Source organism: Coregonus lavaretus (genome assembly GCF_964263955.1).
Source record: "Coregonus lavaretus genome assembly, chromosome: 10".
Classification (NCBI taxonomy): Eukaryota; Metazoa; Chordata; class Actinopteri; order Salmoniformes; family Salmonidae; genus Coregonus; species Coregonus lavaretus.
Window position 1 is genome coordinate 18,662,877 of NC_139997.1, and position 18,642 is coordinate 18,681,518.

The window sequence follows — 18,642 nt, forward strand, 5'->3', positions numbered from 1 at the left end:
TCAAGCATCATCAATTTCATAGAAATGTCTGAGTAAACAGCAAAAAACAGACGGCATGACATTATTGATGCAACAAGCTTTGTCGATATTACTTTACCTTCTCCCACAGTCTTCTTGTTCTCATCTTCCTCCTCTCCTTCTTTCTTTGTCAACAGTGCTGGGTCGATTTGAGTCTTCAGCTGTGCCAGGATCTCAGCCAAGCTGTTTCTGTCTCTACATAGAGATGGATCATTCAAATCAGTCTTTCCAGTTTAACAGAGACATTTTCAGCAGTCTTGTGGTAAAATTACATATGAACCAAGTAATCTATAATCCACATGAAATACAAGACTTGACATTTAGGCTCTGCAGTACCACAGTATGCCTCTTTCATCCCCTAAAGCCCACCAGGCCCCTCAGGACAATAGTTCCACAGTACCTGACAATGCACTTCCAGGAGGACCCGTCCAGGTCGTCCTGCTCCTCCACATAGACCCTCACATTGTTATCCTGGTCAAGTTGGAACCAGTACATCAGGCCATCCTTGTCCTTGCCTATGGGATGGAGCCGCATCTTATCGGGATCCTCCTCATTGATTGCAGTCCTGAACTTGACATTGTCATCAAACTGGCACTCACATAAGTGCTGGACAGAGAGAGAAAAAGTATGAGAAATGTTTCCTTTGGCAAAAACAAAATCAGATGTTAGTAGGGCTGCAAAATATTTTTATGGAATATTGCGATAGCGATATGACTTGCAACACAACAACACATTTGGGTGAACTGCACAAGATCTGTGCCACCACCACTGGCACCAATATTTTCAGAGAATTCACTTTTGTATCATACAGAAAATATGTAGATTTATTTAGGTGAAAAGTGGTGTCATTTTTACCACCTGCATCTTGTTTGGAAATATATGTTGCATGTTTGCATGCAGAACTAGCCTAATTACTGCTACAGTGCATTAAGAAAATATTCAGCACCCTTGACCTTTTCCACATTTTGTTAGGTTACAGCCTTATTCTAAAATGGATTAAATTGTCCCCCCCCCCCCCCAATCTACACACAATACCCCATAATGACAAAGCAAAAAACGTTTTTTAAAATATTTTTGCAAAAATAAATAAATACAACAGAAATATCACATTTACATAAGTATTCAGACCCTTTAATCAGTACTTTGTTGAAGCACCTTTGGCAACGATTACAGCCTCGAGTCTTATTGGGTATGACGTTACAAGCTTGGCATACCTGTATTTGGGGAGTTTCTCCCATTCTTCTCTGCAGATCCTCTCAAGCTCTGTCAGGTTGGATGGGGAGCGTCACTGCACAGCTATTTTCAGGTCTCTCCAGAGATGTTCGATCGGGTTCAAGTCCGGGCTTTGGCTGGGCCACTCAAAGACATTCAGAGACTTGTCCCGAAGCCACTCCTGCGTTGTCTTGGCTGTGTGCTTAGGATCGTTGTCCTGTTGGAAGGTGAGGTCCTGAGCCGCAGAGCAGCCTTTCATCAAGGATCTCTGTACTTTGCTCCGTTCATCTTTCCCTCGATCATGACTAGTCTCCCAATCCCTGCCGCTGAAAAACATCCCCACAGAATGATGCTGCCACCACCATGCTTCACCGTAGGGATGATGCCAGGTTCCTCCAGACGTGACGCTTGGCATTCAGGCCAAAGAGTTCGATCTTGGTTTCATCAGACCAGAGAATCTTGTTTCCCATGATCTGAGAGTCCTTTAGGTGCCTTTTGGCAAACTCCAAGCGGGCTGTCATGTGCCTTTTACTGAGGAGTGGCTGCCGTCTGGCCACTCTACCATAAAGGCCTGATTGTTGGAGTCCTGCAGAGATGGTTGTCCTTCCGGACCTTCAATGCCGCAGAAATGTTTTGGTACCCTTCCCCAGATCTGTGCCTCGACACAATCCTGTCTATGAGCTCTACGGACAATTCCTTCGACCTCATGGCTTGGTTTTTCTCTGACATGCACTGTCAACGGTGGGACCTTATATAGACAGGTGTGTCCCTTTCCAAATCATGTCCAATCAATTAAATTTACCACAGGTGGACTCCAATCAAGTTGTAGAAACATCTCAAGAATGATCAATGGAAACAGGATGCACCTGAGCTCAATTTCGAGTCTCATAGCAAAGGGTCTTAATACTTACGTAAATAAGGTATTTGTTTATTTTTATTTGTAATACATTTGCAAACATTTCTAAAAACCTGTTTTTGCTTTGTCATTATGGGGTATTGTGTGTAGATTGATGAGAGAAAAAAACAATTTAATCAATTTTAGAATAAGGCTGTACAGTAACAGAATGTGGAAAAAGTCAAGGGGTCTGAATACTTTCCGAATGCACTGTATATTGCAAACTCTTGCAATATGATGTACATGTCAATATTGTGATTTTGATTGAAAATAAACATAGTGCATCCCGAGATGTTAGGCCTACTAATTACAAAGACTGGCCACTTACTTTGAGGATTCCAGTCTTGCACTCCACAGACATGTCCTTGTATCCTTTATTTTCAAGCTCCCATGCCCAGGTACTGTTGAACTCATGGCACACCTATAAGGAAACACATTCCATCATCCATTGGTAAACCTCTAAAATATACAATATCATCTTTCAGAATGCCCAGACTCATGCCACTGCCTGTATTTTTATAAAAATTAAATATATTGAAAGTTGAATCATCTATAAAGCAACGCGTAACTGTCTCGGAGTGTGCAGAAAAATGACAAGCCTTGTTCTGAGATCCATTTACCTTCACAATGTACTTCTCCCATCTGTCTGCAGACACTGACTTGCCAATCTTCCTCAGCAACTTCACGTGAAGGTCCACCAAGAGCTTTGGAACTGAGGAGAGAGGTGGGATAATGACACCATTGGGTAAACATCCATTTTTCTCAACCACACATCACCTTCAGATATTGTATAGATAAGGCCAGTTTAGTTGGTTTTAGTGGGGTTTTTTCTTTGACCGGTGTGTCCAGCATTATCCAGTAGGTTTGCTGCAGGTAGAAAATCATAGGAAATATTATTTAATTGACACAAGCTGTCTCCAGTCAATCAAATCAATCAATCGTCTGGTTGCGCATGAGTGTTTTTTATGGGGGGGGATTGCCTTAAAGGTCCCGAACAGTGAAAATCATGTTGTTTTCTTCAAATTGGATACTATTTGGATGAAACCAGTTCAAAGTAGGGTGACCCAAGTATGATAAATGACTGTAGCTGGTACATTGATAAAGTTTGATCATAAAGTTACCGGTCCCCTCACCCAGTGTCAAAAACGTAAGATTCAGGAGGCAGGCATTACCAAGGATTTACTTCCGGCTTTGGTAGCATCTTATCATCTTTACTAATTTAAATATGTACCGCTTTAAAACCGTCATCACATATACACCATGCTTTGGTTTTGTTTACAGACCATAAGATAGCTACTAATAGCTAGCTCAAGCAGAACATACGACGAAATAAACTGGTAACCTTTCATCTGTGGTGTGACTTAGCTAGCAAGCTAACAGTAATTTCACTTTACATCACCTTTTGTCTTTCCACTATCATCAAGCAGTAATGATAGACATTTTAGAAAATTCAACATCTACTGTCTGCACAGCTTCTCAGGCAACCTTTGCAAAAGGAATGCTGTGATACAAAATCAGCTTTCCCAAAGGCAAAGGGGGGATATGCTGTGAAGCCTGTGAAGACAGACCCAACATAGTTATTCATTTCAAATCTGCATCAATTGAGCACACCAACATTGAGAAGTTTCACAAAAAAAGTACTTCAGAAACACCAGAAAATACATAATAGAATGAGTAGACCACTACATCAACAATAACTCAGAACATTAAATAAAAGGAAATTAAATACACTTCCCATTTAACAAACATTTGCCTTTTCAAAACATGACAGGCTACGTAGACAGGCTCCTGGATCTCCTCTTCACCCTTGATCCATCGTTGTATGTGGGGAAGCTGTGCGAGCTGTCCATCCCAGGACCCGTCTGCCCAGTGTGAGAGGCCTGACAAGGAGGAGGCCATAGCTGGATTTGTCTCCCGCTTCAATCTTGGGGGTGACTGAAGCCAAGTTGGTGACTGAAGCCTGCTTGATTGAAGCAGGGTACATGGTTCCCCTTCCTCTCCCGATCAATCTCTGTAATTGGTTACATTTCCTAAACCCTAAGTAATTCACTTTTACGTGATATGATAATCATTCGGATGGGAGAGGAGTGTTACAAATTGTAAGAATCAACGGGTCCTGCATTGGGCTTATGGCTGTAATAAAAAAAATTTATGCCAAATTTATTTCTCATGAGTGTTCATGTTGATCAATATTTCAGCTATGCTGGCCAATTGTAAATTATCAAATAAATGTCTGATCAACACATACAATTCTGAACATATGGTCATTTATAATGCTAATGCAGCGGCACCAATCAATTGTCCAGTTCACTTATTGTATGCTGTTTTCATGTACATTCATGTCAAAGCTTCTAAGGTGACTCAGGCTTGACTAATTCTTGTGAAGTGTATCAGTGAACTAACTGTATTCTGTAATTAGTTACAAAACAATAGTAATGCAATTGTGTATTGCTGCGGTTTGTCAGTCCATGATCAGCTCTGTTGAACATGAGCATGTTGCAGAAAAAAATGGGTTGAGGCATACTATTTAGGCTAAGAATGACATTGTTTACATTGTAACCTGGCAACGACCACAAGGGCATTTCAAAGTGCTGTCAGTCAAGGCGAGCTCATGAATATAAGCTCCCGCCCACTCAGCCTGTTCTTTCAGGCTTCCTGATAGTTAGAGATGAGAGAAAAGGTACAATTTATATTCTGAGCATTTTAATAACATAAAAATATTATGGGTGATGTTTTGATCATTCAAAGGCTATTTTTCTTTTAACGCGTCTGCATACATAGGTTGGCAGAACTTCTCTACGCAAAGTGACGTTTGTGCTCGCATACTCCCTTAAAATACCATCGCTTGAAAAATGAGAAAAATATTCCTGTATGTCCCTCGAGATGCTGTAGCAACAAGTACACTTCCTTAAAATAGTCCAAATTGATCTAAAACAACTCAAGAAAATCGGAAATAAATTTATGTTTTTGCCGAGGTGGTCTTGGTCACGTTATTTTACATCTAACAAAGATGTTTGGTGCAGTATTTCTCTAGTGAGAAAAATGTCAAAAACTAGTCGTATGTCATTGAATGACAACACACATTTCAAGAATCCCTAATGTTGACCAATCACCGACGAAGGGGCATAGGCTTCGGCTACCGAACTTCGACAAGCCTCGAGAAAAATTTGTGCGCGAACAGCCGGAAAAATAACCTGCCAAACACCAAAACAAACTTAATAAATGTTGTCATAGTATATGTGCAAACTGTTTAGACTGGGAAGCATACAGTAAGCTTTAGCTAGGATAGGCGTAGCTCTACTAATTATTTGAAGGGGAATAATATTTGTGTGATTCTAAACCTCACTTTGCTCAAGCTGATCCTCTCCAACGGACTTGGGTAAATGGGTGAATTAGGGGCAGTTTAAGGGGAGAGTCAATTACCACGTTTACATGTGCACAGTATTCTGGATAGTAGCTCATATCCCTCTTAAGGTCTTATTTGGGATAAGCTGTTTAGATGCACCTTTGATATCCCGCTCATGAGTATCCCTGGTCCATGAATAAACAGAATATTCCTAATTTAAGTTCATATGGGTTAACTGGAATAGTAACTGAAATATGGACACTGACTGTAGGTCTGTAACCTCTCACATGTAGCATAATATAATATAAACTCCTGCAGAATGATGCACTTCTTGCAGTGAAATCATACAACAAATGTTAATTTTGTCTCGGGAACAGGAGTGGAGAAATATGACATTTCTTTCAGCATCTCTTAAGAAAATGTGAATGCACGTGTAATGTGTTATCTTTGACACTTACAGTGCATTCGGAAAGTATTCAGACCCCTTCCCCTTTTCCACATTTTGTTACGTTACAGGCTTATTCTAAAATGGATTACATTTATTTTTTTCCCCTCAATCTACACACAATACACCCCATAATGACAAAGAGAAAACAGGTTTTTAGAAATGTACAGTGAGGGAAAAAAGTATTTGATCCCCTGCTGATTTTTTACGTTTGCCCACTGACAAAGACATGATGATATAATAATAATAATATAATATGCCATTTAGCAGACGCTTTTATCCAAAGCGACTTACAGTCATGTGTGCATACATTTTTACGTATGGGTGGTCCCGGAGATCGAACCCACTACCCTGGCGTTACAAGCGCCATGCTCTACCAATTGAGCTACAGAGGACCACAGTCAGTCTATAATTTTAATGGTAGGTTTATTTGAACAGTGAGAGACAGAATGAACAAAAAAATCCAGAAAAACGCATGTCAAAAATGTTATAAAATTGATTTGCATTTTAATTAGGGAAATAAGTATTTGACCCCTCTGCAAAACATTACTTAGTACTTGGTGGCAAAACCCTTGTTGGCAATCACAGAGGTCAGACGTTTCTTGTAGTTGGTCACCAGGTTTGCACACATCTCAGGAGGGATTTTGTCCTTTTTCAGATCTTCTCCAAGTCATTAAGGTTTTGAGGCTGACGTTTGGCAACTCGAACCTTCATCACCCTCCACAGATTTTCTATGGGATTAAGGTCTGGAGACTGGCTAGGCCACTCCAGGACCTTAATGTGCTTCTTCTTGAGCCACTCCTTTGTTGCCTTGGCCGTGTGTTTTGGGTCATTGTCATGCTGGAATACCCATCCACGACCCATTTTCAATGCCCTGGCTGAGGGAAGGAGGTTCTCACCCAAGATTTGATGGTACATGGCCCTGTCCATCGTCCCTTTGATGCGGTGAAGTTGTCCTGTCCCCTTAGCAGAAAAACACCCCCAAAGCATAATGTTTCCACCTCCATGTTTGACGGTGGGGATGGTGTTCTTGGGGTCATAGGCAGCATTCCTGCTCCAAACACGGAGAGTTAAGTTGATGCCAAAGAGCTCGATTTTGGTCTCATCTGACCACTACACTTTCACCCAGTTCTCCTGTAAATCATTCAGATGTTCATTGGCAAACTTCAGACGGCCCTGTATATGTGCTTTCTTGAGCAGGGGGACCTTGCGAGCGCTGCAGGATTTCAGTCCTTCACGGCGTAGTGTGTTACCAATTGTTTTCTTGGTGACTATGGTCCCAGCTGCCTTGAGATCATTGACAAGATCCTCCTGTGTAGTTCTGAGCTGATTCCTCACCGTTCTCATGATCATTTTAACGCCACGAGGTGAGATCTTGCATGGAGCCCCAGGCCAAGGGAGATTGACAGTTATTTTGTGTTTCTTCCATTTGCGAATAATCCCACCAACTGTTGTCACCTTCTCACCAAGCTGCTTGGTGATGGTCTTGTAGCCAATTCCAGCCCATTCCAGCCAATCTTGTCCCTGACATCCTTGGAGAGCTCTTTGGTCTTGGCAATGGTGGAGAGTTTGGAATCTGATTGATTGATTGCTTCTGTGGACAGGTGTCTTTTATACAGGTAACAAACTGAGATTAGGAGCACTCCATTTAAGAGTGTGCTCCTAATCTCAGCTCGTTACCTGTATAAAAGACACCTGGGAGCCAGAAATCTTTGATTGAGAGAGGGTCAAATACTTATTTCCCTCATTAAAATGCAAATCAATTTATAACATTTTTGACATGCGTTTTTCTGGATTATTTGTTGTTATTCTGTCTCTCACTGTTCAAATAAACCTACCATTAAAATTATAGACTGATAATTTCTTTGTCAGGTGGGCAAACGTACAAAATCAGCAGGGGATCAAATACTTTTTTCCCTCACTGTATTAAAATAAAAAACAAATACCTTATTTACATAAGTATTCAGACCCTTTGCAATGAGACTCGAAATTGAGCTCAGGTGCATCCTGTTTCCATTGATCATCCTTGAGATGTTTCTACAACTTCATTGGAGTCCACCTGTGGTAAATTCAATTGAATGGGCATGATTTGGAACGGCACACACCTGTCTATATAAGGTCCCACAGTTGACAGTGCATGTCAGAGCAAAAACCAAGCCACGAGGTCAAAATAATTGTCCGTAGAGCTTCTTCAAGGCAGGATTGTGTCGAGGCATAGATCTGGGGAAGGGTACCAAAACATTCCTGCAGCATTGAAGGTCCCCAAGAACACAGTGGCCGCCATCATTCTTAAATGGAAGACGTTTGGAACCACCAAGACTCTTCCTAGAGCTGGCCGCCCAGCCAAACTGAGCAATCGGGGGAGAAGGGCCTTGGTTAGGGAGGTGACCAAGAACCCAATGGTCACTCTGACAGAGTTTCAGAGTTCCTCTGTGGGGATGGGAGAACGTTCCAGAAGGACAACCATCTCTGCAGCACCCCACCAATCAGGCCTTTATGGTAGAGTTGCCAGACGGAAGCCACTCCTCAGTAAAAAGGCACATGACAGCCCGCTTGGAGTTAGCCAAAAGGCACTTAAAGGACTCTCAGACCATGAGAAACAAGATTCTCTGGTCTGATGATACCAAGATTGAACTCTTTGGCCTGAATGCCAAGCGTCACATCTGGAGGAAACCTGGCACCATTCCTACGGTGAAGCATGATTGCAGCATCATGCTGTGAGGATGTTTTTCAGCAGCAGCGACTGTGAGAATAGTCAGGATCGAGGGAAAGATGAACGGAGCAAAGTACAGAGATCCTTGATGAAAACCTGCCCCAGAGCGCTCAGGACCTCAGATTGGGGCGAAGGTTCACCTTCCAACAGGACAACGACCCTAAGCACACAGACAAGACAACGCAGGAGTGGCTTCGGGACAAGTCCTTGAATGTCCTTGAGTGCCCCAGCCAGAGCCCGGACTTGAACCCGATCGAACATCTCTGGAGAGACCTGAAAATAGCTGTGCAGCGACGCTCCCTCGCCAACCTGAGAGCCTGAGAGGATGTGCAGAGAAGAATGGGAGAAACTCCCCAAATACTGGTGTGCCAAGCTTGTAGTGTCATACCTAAAGACACTTGAGGCTGTAATTGCTGCCAAAGGTGCCTCAACAAAGTAAAGGGTCTGAATACTTACGTAAATGTGATAGTTTGTAATTTTTAATACATTTGCAAAATTTTCTAAAAACCCTGTTTTGCTTTGTCATTATGGGGTATTGTGTGTAGATTGATGAGGGAGAAAAAACAATTTAATCAATTTTAGAATGTAACAATGTGGAAAAAGTGAAGGGGTCTGAATACTTTCCGAATGCACTGTATACAAGCAGACAGTATTTCAACCACATAAAATATGCACCCAAGATGAACTGAAGACTTACCAGAAACGTGTAAAGTTGCTTTCTCAGCTTTTCATTTCCTTAAAACCGGTCAAACTGATGACATTTGGACATTTTGCACAGGACCAATCTTTCCACTGTTGGAGTTATTGCATTTTTACCCAGGTCCCTAAATGAAACAGACAACTTTACCGGTGTTAACTAGATTACTAATGCATTCATTCTATCCATGTATAACATTCTGGTGAGCACTACTTTATTTTAGTCTTCTGGGGCAAACAGGATTGTTTATATGTGTCAACTCAAAAACAGAATACTTGAATATCCCGAATAAGAACGGGATATCGGTACGCATGTAAACGTGGTCAATGAAACCAACCATGGAAGTATGTTGTAGCGAATTTGGGGGGTAGCCCCGATGGGACTTGAATCAGGGTCCAGCGACTGTCAAGTCCAAACCCCTTGACGGGGTCACTATGTGTTGGCTTAAGATCGCTTCGTCATGCTTCTCTATATCAAGTCCCTCGCGTGTACACGCCTCTTCGATGGCTTCACGGGCAGCATCCCACTTCTGATGCGATTGTTAAGCCAACACACTAACAGTTACGCCAAGAGGTTTGGATATCTTGGTGTAACGGTTACACCATGCTATAGCTACAGGTAACTGCCAAAATAAAGAAAACACCAACTTAGTGTCTTAATAAGGCATTGGGACACTACGAGACATAACAGCTTCAATGCACCGTGGCATAAATTTAACGAGTGTCTGGAACTTTCTTTAATTCTTCCACGAGAAACGCCATCATTTGGTTTTTGTTGATGGTGGTGGAAAACGCTGTCTCAGGTCCCGCTCCAGAATCTCCCATAAATGTTCAATTGGGTTGAGACCGGGTGACTGAGATGGCCATGGCATATGGCTTACATCGTTTTCATGCTCATCAAACCATTCAGTGACCACTTGTGCCCTGTGGATGGGGGCATAGCCATGGTAATCAAAATAATGGCATGCCCAGCATTTTTATACATGACACTAAGCACGGAATGTTAATTGCTTAATTAACTCAGGAACCACGCCTGTGTGGAAGCACCTGCTTTCAATATACTTTGTATCCCTAATTTACTAACGTTTCCATTATTTTGGCCGTTACATGTAGCTATAGCATGTGTATGTTGAATATGAATCCCACTTACACTAAACAGGTTTCCAAACAACCTTTTAATGCGAGTAAAGTACATGTCGGATTTTTTTAAATGTCACGACAGGCCTGATGGAAACAGCTAATCTGTCAGTAAACTTTCCAAATGTCGATAAAACATAATACACTAGACAAGGTGGGATCTTTTTGTGTCAGTAAAATTAATTATGTGAGAAATGGCGGTGGAAATGCCTTCTTGCACAAATATACAGTGCCTTCAGAAAGTATTCATACCCCTTGACTTATTCCACATTTTGTGTTGCAGCCGTAATTCATAAAGGATTATATATATTATTACCACCCCCCCATCTACACAAAACACCCCATAATGACAAAGGGAAAACATGTTTTTAGATTTTTAAGCAAACTTATTGAAAATGAATACAGAAATATCTCATTTACGTACAGTACCAGTCAGAAATGTGGACACCCCTACTCATTTCAGGGATTTTCTTCATTTTTGGGGTATTTTCTACATTGTAGAATAATAGTGAAGACATCAAAATTATGAAATAACACATACGGAATAATGTAGTAACCAAGAAAGTGTTAAACAAATATTTGAGATTCTTCAAAGTATCCATTCTTTGCCTTGATGACAGCTTTGCAAACTCTTGGCATTCTCTCAACCAGCTTCATGAGGTAGTCACCTGGAATGCATTTCAATTAACAGCTGTGCCTTGTTAAAAACTTAATTTGTGGAATTTCTTTCCTTCTTAATGCGTTTGAGCCAATCAGTTGTGATGTGACAAGGTAGGGTTGGTATCCAGATGATAGCTTTATCAAGCGCTATGATGAAATCATGAGGACCGCCACAGGAAAGGAAGACCCAGAGTTACCGCTGCTGCAGAAGATAAGTTAATTAGCGTTACCAGACTCAGAAACCAGCAATTAAGTGCACATCAGATTGCATCCCAAGTAAATGCTTCACAGAGTTCAAGTAACAGACACATCTCAACATCAACTGTTCAGAGGAGACTGCGTGAAATCAGGCCTTCATGGTCAAATTGCTGCAAAGAATCCACTACTAAAGGACACCAATAATAAGAAGAGACTTGCTTGTGCCAAGAAACACGAGCAATGGACATTAGACTGGTGGAAATATGTCATTTGGTCTGATGAGTCCAAATTTGAGATTTTTGGTTCAAACCGCCGTGTCTTTCTGAGATGCAGAGTAGGTGAACGGATGATCTCTGCATGTGTGGTTCCCACCGTGAAGCATGGAGGAGGTGGTGTGATGGTGCTTTGCTGGTGACACTGTCTGTGATTTATTTAGAATTTAAAGGCACACTTAACCAGCATGGCTACCACAGCATTCTCCAGCGATACGTCATCCCTTCTGGTTTGCGCTTAGCGGGACTATCATTTGTTTTTCAACAGGACAATGACCCAAAACACACCTCCAGGCTGTGTAAGGGCTATTTGACCAAGAAGGAGAGTGATGGAGTGCTGCATCAGATGACCTGGCCTCCACAATCAGCCGACCTCAACCCAATTGAGATGGTTTGGGATGAGTTGGACCGCAGAGTGAAGGAAAAGCAGCCAACAAGTGCTCAGCATATGTGGGAACTCCTTCAAGACTGTTGGAAAAGCATTCCAGGTGACTACCTCATGAAGCTGGTTGAGAGAATGCCAAGAGTGTGCAAAGCTGTCATCCAGGCAAAGAGTGGCTAATTTGAAGAATCTCAAATCTAAAATATATTTTGATTTGGTTAACACTTTTTTGGTTACTACATGATTCCATGTGTAATTTCATAGTTTTGATGTCTTCACTATTATTCTACAATATAGAAAATAGTAAAAAATTAAGAAAAACCCTTGAATGAGTAGGTGTGTCCAAACTTTTGACTGGTACTGTAGGCATTCACACCTCTGAGTCAATACATGTTAGAATCATCTTTGGCCGCAATTACAGCTGTGAGTCTTTCTGGGAAAGTCTCTAAGAGCTTTGCACACCTGGATTGTACAATATTTGCAATATTCTTTTTTAATTCTTCAAGCTCTGTCAAGTTGGTTGTTCATCATTGCTTTTCAGCCATTTTCAAGTCTTGCCATAGATTTTCAAGCAGATTTAAGTCACAACTGTAACTAGGCCACTCAGGAACATTCACTGTCTTCTTGGTAAGCAACTCCAGTGTAGATTTGGCCTTGTGTTTTACAGTGCCTTGCAAAAGTATTCATCCCCCTTGGCGTTTTTCTTATTTTGTTGCATTACCACCTGTAATTTAAATTGATTTTTATTTGGATTTCATGTAATGGACATACACAAAATATGAAATTTCCAACAATTCTAAAAAAAAATTATAACGGAAAAGTGGTGCGTGCATATGTATTAACCTCCTTTGCTATGAAACCCCTAAATAAGATCTGGTGCAACCAATTACCTTCAGATGGCACATTATTAGTTAAATAAAGTCCACCAGTATGCAATCTAAGTGTCACACGATCTCAGTATATATATACACACACCTGTTCTGAAAGGCCCCAGAGTCTGCAACACCACTAAGCAAGGGGCACCACCAAGCAAGCGGCACCAAGAAGACCAAGGAGCTCTCCAAACAGGTCAGGGACAAAGTTGTGGAGAAGTACAGATCAGGGTTGGTTATTTTAAAAAATCCCAACTTTGAACATCCCACGGAGCACCATTAAATCCATTATTAAAAAATGTAAAGAAAATGGCACCACAACAAACCTGCCAAGAGAGGGCCACCCACCAAAACTCATGGACCAGGCAAGGAGGGCATTAATCAGAGAGGCAACAAAGAGACCAAAGATAACACTGAAGGAGCTGCAAAGCTCCACAGCGGAGATTGGAGTACCTGTCCATAGGACCACTTTAAGCCATACACTCCACAGAGCTGGGCTTTACGGAAGCGTGGCCAGAAAAAAGCCATTGCTTAAAGAAAAAATAAGCAAACACGTTTGGTGTTCGCCAAAAGGCATGTGGGAGACTCCCCAAACATATGGAATTAGGTACTCTGTTCAGATGAAACTAAAAATGAGCTTTTTGTCCATCAAGGAAAAAGCTATGTCTGGCACAAACACAACACCTCTCATCACCCCGAGAACACCATCCCCACAATGAAGCATGGTGGTGGCAGCATCATGCTGTGGGGATGTTTTTCCATCAGCTAAATTTTTCTGCAGTTCAACTTTAGTGCATTCTTGCAAACAGGATGAAGGTTTCGGAATCAGTGGCAGTCAGTGCTGTTTAAGATGAGGGAGGAAATTATTTTTCTACAGAATCGGCGGAATGAATAAACCTCTGATCACATGCAAACACAGTTCACTTACATAGCAGCCAAATACAAATAGCATGATTACTATGCTTGTTGTATTCCTTCTCGCATCTACGCGCTCTCCTCCTCTCACCTTTCCCCTACGCTTGTGGACTTTAGTGCACAACACATCAGCTGTCTGTCACCAGGCAAAAAAAATAAAACTTTCCAAGCCAAACCTTCATATCATAACTGCTGCACACAGCCTACATCGTTAATATCATAGTCAACATAGCTACTAGAACTCACGTGTTAGTAAACCCGCTACAATCATGCAGTACAGTGTACAGTCAGCAAGCAGTTTAGCAGTTACACCGGCAGGCCCCGGTTGCAATAAATTAATAAAACCAAAAACGTACCTTGACTTGGAAGAGTTCCAGTGTTAGATAGCTATAGACAGCTAGCTAACATAGCACCCCTCTCTGTTTGAGCCGGGTGTTTGAGTAGGCTAAACTAGTTAGCTGCATTCACTAGCTAAGTAAGTGAAAGTGGAAAGAATGAGAAATATAGCTAGCTCTTTCTCTCGCTTCTCCTTCATTTTTCAATAAATTAATTTGTTAAAAACTGTTTAACTATTGTCTCGCTCTTTGAGTCAACTGCTCACCACATTTGATGCACTGCAGTGCTAGGTAGCTGTAGCGTATGCTTTCAGTACTAGTCATTCTCTGATCCTTTGATTGGGTGGACAACATGTCAGTTCAGGCTGCAAGAGAGCTGATAGGTTGGAGTCCATCCTCTGGAAGTTGTCAAAATTACTGTGTAAGTCTATGGAAGTGGGTGAGAACCTTGAGCCTCCTAGGTTTTGTATTAAAGTCAATGTACCCAGAGGAGGACGGAAACTAGCTGTCCTCCAGCTACACCATGGCGCTACCCTACAGAGTGCTGTTAAGGTTAATGTAGACCTTCATAGCAAAAGAGTATGTTTTAATCAATTATTTGGTGACGTGAATATATTTAGTATAGAGCCTCTTCAATCTCAGGAGGCTGAAGAAATTTGGCTTGGCACCTAAAACCTTCAAACTTTTACAGATGCACAATTGAGGGCATCCTGTCGGGCTGTATCACCACCTGGTACGGCACCGCCCGCAACCGCAGGGCTCTCCAGAGGGTGGTGCGGTCTGCCGAACGTATTACCGGGGGCAAACTACCTGCCCTCTAGGACACCCGGTCACAGGAAGACCAAAAAGATCATCAAGGACATCAACCACGAGCCACTGCCTGTTCACCCCTCTATCATCCAGAAGGCGAGGTCAGTACAGGTGCATCAAAGCTGGGACCAAGAAAATGAAAAACAGCTTCTATCTCAAGGCCATCAGACTGTTAAATAGCCATCACTAGCACAAGAGGTTGCGCTGCTGCCTATTGGAATCACTGGCCACTTTAAGAAATGGAACACTAGTCACTTTAATAACGTTTACATATCTTGCACTAACCATCTCATACGTACAGTGGGGAAAAAAAGTATTTAGTCAGCCACCAATTGTGCATGTTCTCCCACTTAAAAAGATGAGAGAGGTCTGTAATTTTCATCATAGGTACACGTCAACTATGACAGACAAAATGAGGAAAAAAAATCCAGAAAATCACATTGTAGGACTTTTAATGAATTTATTTGCAAATTATGGTGGAAAATACGTATTTGGTCAATAACAAAAGTTTCTCAATACTTTGTTATATACCCTTTGTTGGCAATGACACAGGTCAAACGTTTTCTGTAAGTCTTCACAAGGTTTTCACACACTGTTGCTGGTATTTTGGCCCATTCCTCCATGCAGATCTCCTCTAGAGCAGTGATGTTTTGGGGCTGTCGCTGGGCAACACAGACTTTCAACTCCCTCCAAAGATTTTCTATGGGGTTGAGATCTGGAGACTGGCTAGGCCACTCCAGGACCTTGAAATGCTTCTTACGAAGCCACTCCTTCGTTGCCCGGGTGGTGTGTTTGGGATCATTGTCATGCTGAAAGACCCAGCCACGTTTCATCTTCAATGCCCTTGCTGATGGAAGGAGGTTTTCACTCAAAATCTCACGATACATGGCCCCATTCATTCTTTCCTTTACACGGATCAGTCGTCCTGGTCCCTTTGCAGAAAAACAGCCCCAAAGCATGATGTTTCCACCCCCATGCTTCACAGTAGGTATGGTGTTCTTTGGATGCAACTCAGCATTCTTTGTCCTCCAAACACGACGAGTTGAGTTTTTACCAAAAAGTTATATTTTGGTTTCATCTGACCATATGACATTCTCCCAATCCTCTTCTGGATCATCCAAATGCACTCTAGCAAACTTCAGACGGGCCTGGACATGTACTGGCTTAAGCAGGGGGACACGTCTGGCACTGCAGGATTTGAGTCCCTGGCGGCGTAGTGTGTTACTGATGGTAGACTTTGTTACTTTGGTCCCAGCTCTCTGCAGGTCATTCACAAGGTCCCCCTGTGTGGTTCTGGGATTTTTGCTCACCATTCTTGTGATCATTTTGACCCCACGGGGTGAGATCTTGCGTGGAGCCCCAGATCGAGGGAGATTATCAGTGGTCTTGTATGTCTTCCATTTCCTAATAATTGCTCCCACAATTGATTTCTTCAAACCAAGCTGCTTACCTATTGCAAATTCAGTCTTCCCAGCCTGGTGCAGGTCTACAATTTTGTTTCTGGTGTCCTTTGACAGCTCTTTGGTCTTGGCCATAGTGGAGTTTGGAGTGTGACTGTTTGAGGTTGTGGACAGGTGTCTTTTATACTGATAACAAGTTCAAACAGGTGCCATTAATACAGGTAACGAGTGGAGGACAGAGGAGCCTCTTAAAGAAGAAGTTACAGGTCTGTGAGAGCCAGAAATCTTGCTTGTTTGTAGGTGACCAAATACTTATTTTCCACCATAATTTGCAAATAAATTCATTAAAAATCCTACAATGTGATTTTCTGGAAAAAAAATTCTCAATTTGTCTGTCATAGTTGACGTGTACCTATGATGAAAATTACAGGCCTTTCATCTTTTTAAGTGGGAGAACTTGCACAATTGGTGGCTGACTAAATACTTTTTTTCCCCCCACTGTATATACCGTGTTCTATAATATTATACTGTATCTTAGTCCATGCCGCTCGGTCATTGCTTGTCCATATACGTATATATTCTTAAATTCCATTCCTTACCTAGATGTGTGTGTATTGGGTATAAGTTGTGAAATTAGACATTACTTGTTAGATATTACTGCACTGTCGGAGCTAGAAGCACAAGCATTTCGCTACACCCGCAATAACATCTGCTAAACACGTGTATGTGACAAATTACAAATAGAATTGATTTGATTTATAGTTTTATTTTGTACAGGCTTCCTTCTTTTCACTGTCATTTACACTGAACAAAAATATAAAACGCAACATGCAACAATTTCAACGAATTTACTTAGTTACAGTTCATATAAGGACATCAGTCAATTGAAATAAATTCCTTCGGCCCTAATCTACGGATTTCACATGACTGGGAATACAGATATGCATCTGTTGGTCACAGATACAAAAAAAAGGTAGGGGCATGGATCAGAAAACATTAACATTTAACATTTTAGTCATTTAGCAAACGCTCTTATCCAGAGCGACTTAGAGTTAGTGAGTGCATAAATTTTTCATACTGGCCCCCCGTGGGAAACGAACCCACAACCCTGGCGTTGCAAGCGCCATGCTCTATCAACTGAGCTACACGGGACCAAAACCAGTCAGTATCTGGTGACCACTATTTGCCTCATGCAGCGCGACATCTCCTTCGCATAGAGTTGATCAGGATGTTGATTGTGGCCTGTGGAATGTTGTCCCACTCCTCTTCAATGGCTGTGCGAAGTTGCTGGATATTTGCGGGACCTGGAACACGCTGTCCTACACGTTGCTCCAGAGCATCCCAAACATGCTCAATGGGTGACATTGTCTGGTGAGTGTGCAGGCCATGGAAGAACTGGGACATTTTCAGCTTGCAGGAATTGTGTACAGACTCTTGCAAAATTGGCCCGTGCATTATTTACATTTACATTTTAGTCATTTAGCAGACGCTCTTATCCAGAGCGACTTACAGTTAGTGAATACATATTTTTTTTATACTGGCCCCCCGTGGGAATCGAACCCACAACCCTGGCGTTGCAAACGCCATGCTCTATCAACTGAGCTACATCCCTGCCGGCCATTCCCTCCCCTACCCTGGACGACGCTGGGCCAATTGTGCGCCGCCCATGAGTCTCCCGGTCGCGGCCGGCTGCGACAGAGCCTGGATTCGAACCAGGATCTCTAGTGGCACAGTTAGCACTGCGATGCAGTGCCTTAGACCACTGCGCCACTCAGGAGTAATGATGGTGGTGAAACATGAGGTGATGGCGGCGGATGAATGGCCCGACAACAGGCCTCAGGATCTCAAATCAAATCGTATTTGTCAAATGAGCTGAATACAACAGGCATAGACCTTACAGTGACATGCTTACTTACAAGCCCTTTACCAACAATGCAGTCTTAAAAAATAATACCCCCCCCCAAGAAAAGAAACGATATAAAATACTAAATAAAAGTAACAAATAATTAATGAGTAGCAGTAAAAAATAACAAAAGCGAGGCTATATACAGGGGGCACCGGTTAGTCGAGGTAATATGTACACTACCGTTCAAAAGTTTGGGGTCACTTAGAAATGTCCTTGTTTTCGAAAGAAAAGCAATTTTTGTGTCCATTAAAATAACATCAAATTGATCAGAAATACAGTGTAGACATTGTTAATGTTGTAAATGGCTGTTGTAGCTGGAAACTGCTGATTTTTAATGGAATATCTACTTAGGCGTACAGAGGCCCATTATCAGCAACCATCAGTCCTGTGTTCCAATGGCACGTTGTGTTTGCTAATCCAAGTTTATCAT

At 42.0% G+C, this 18,642-nt stretch overlaps 1 protein-coding gene across 1 annotated transcript in view; it reads right to left on the reverse strand.

The window, feature by feature from the left end:
* The window catches only part of LOC311135988 (remodeling and spacing factor 1-like), a 58,514-nt gene that overhangs the window by 22,515 nt on the left and 17,357 nt on the right, over positions 1-18,642 (reverse strand). The window contains exons 2-5 of the mRNA XM_084170033.1: positions 2,746-2,837; positions 2,454-2,546; positions 419-624; positions 98-213 (exon numbers count right to left, since the gene is read on the reverse strand). Of these exons, the coding sequence (XP_084026159.1) occupies positions 98-213; positions 419-624; positions 2,454-2,546; positions 2,746-2,837 (507 nt within the window). The remainder of the gene's footprint in view (positions 1-97; positions 214-418; positions 625-2,453; positions 2,547-2,745; positions 2,838-18,642) is intronic.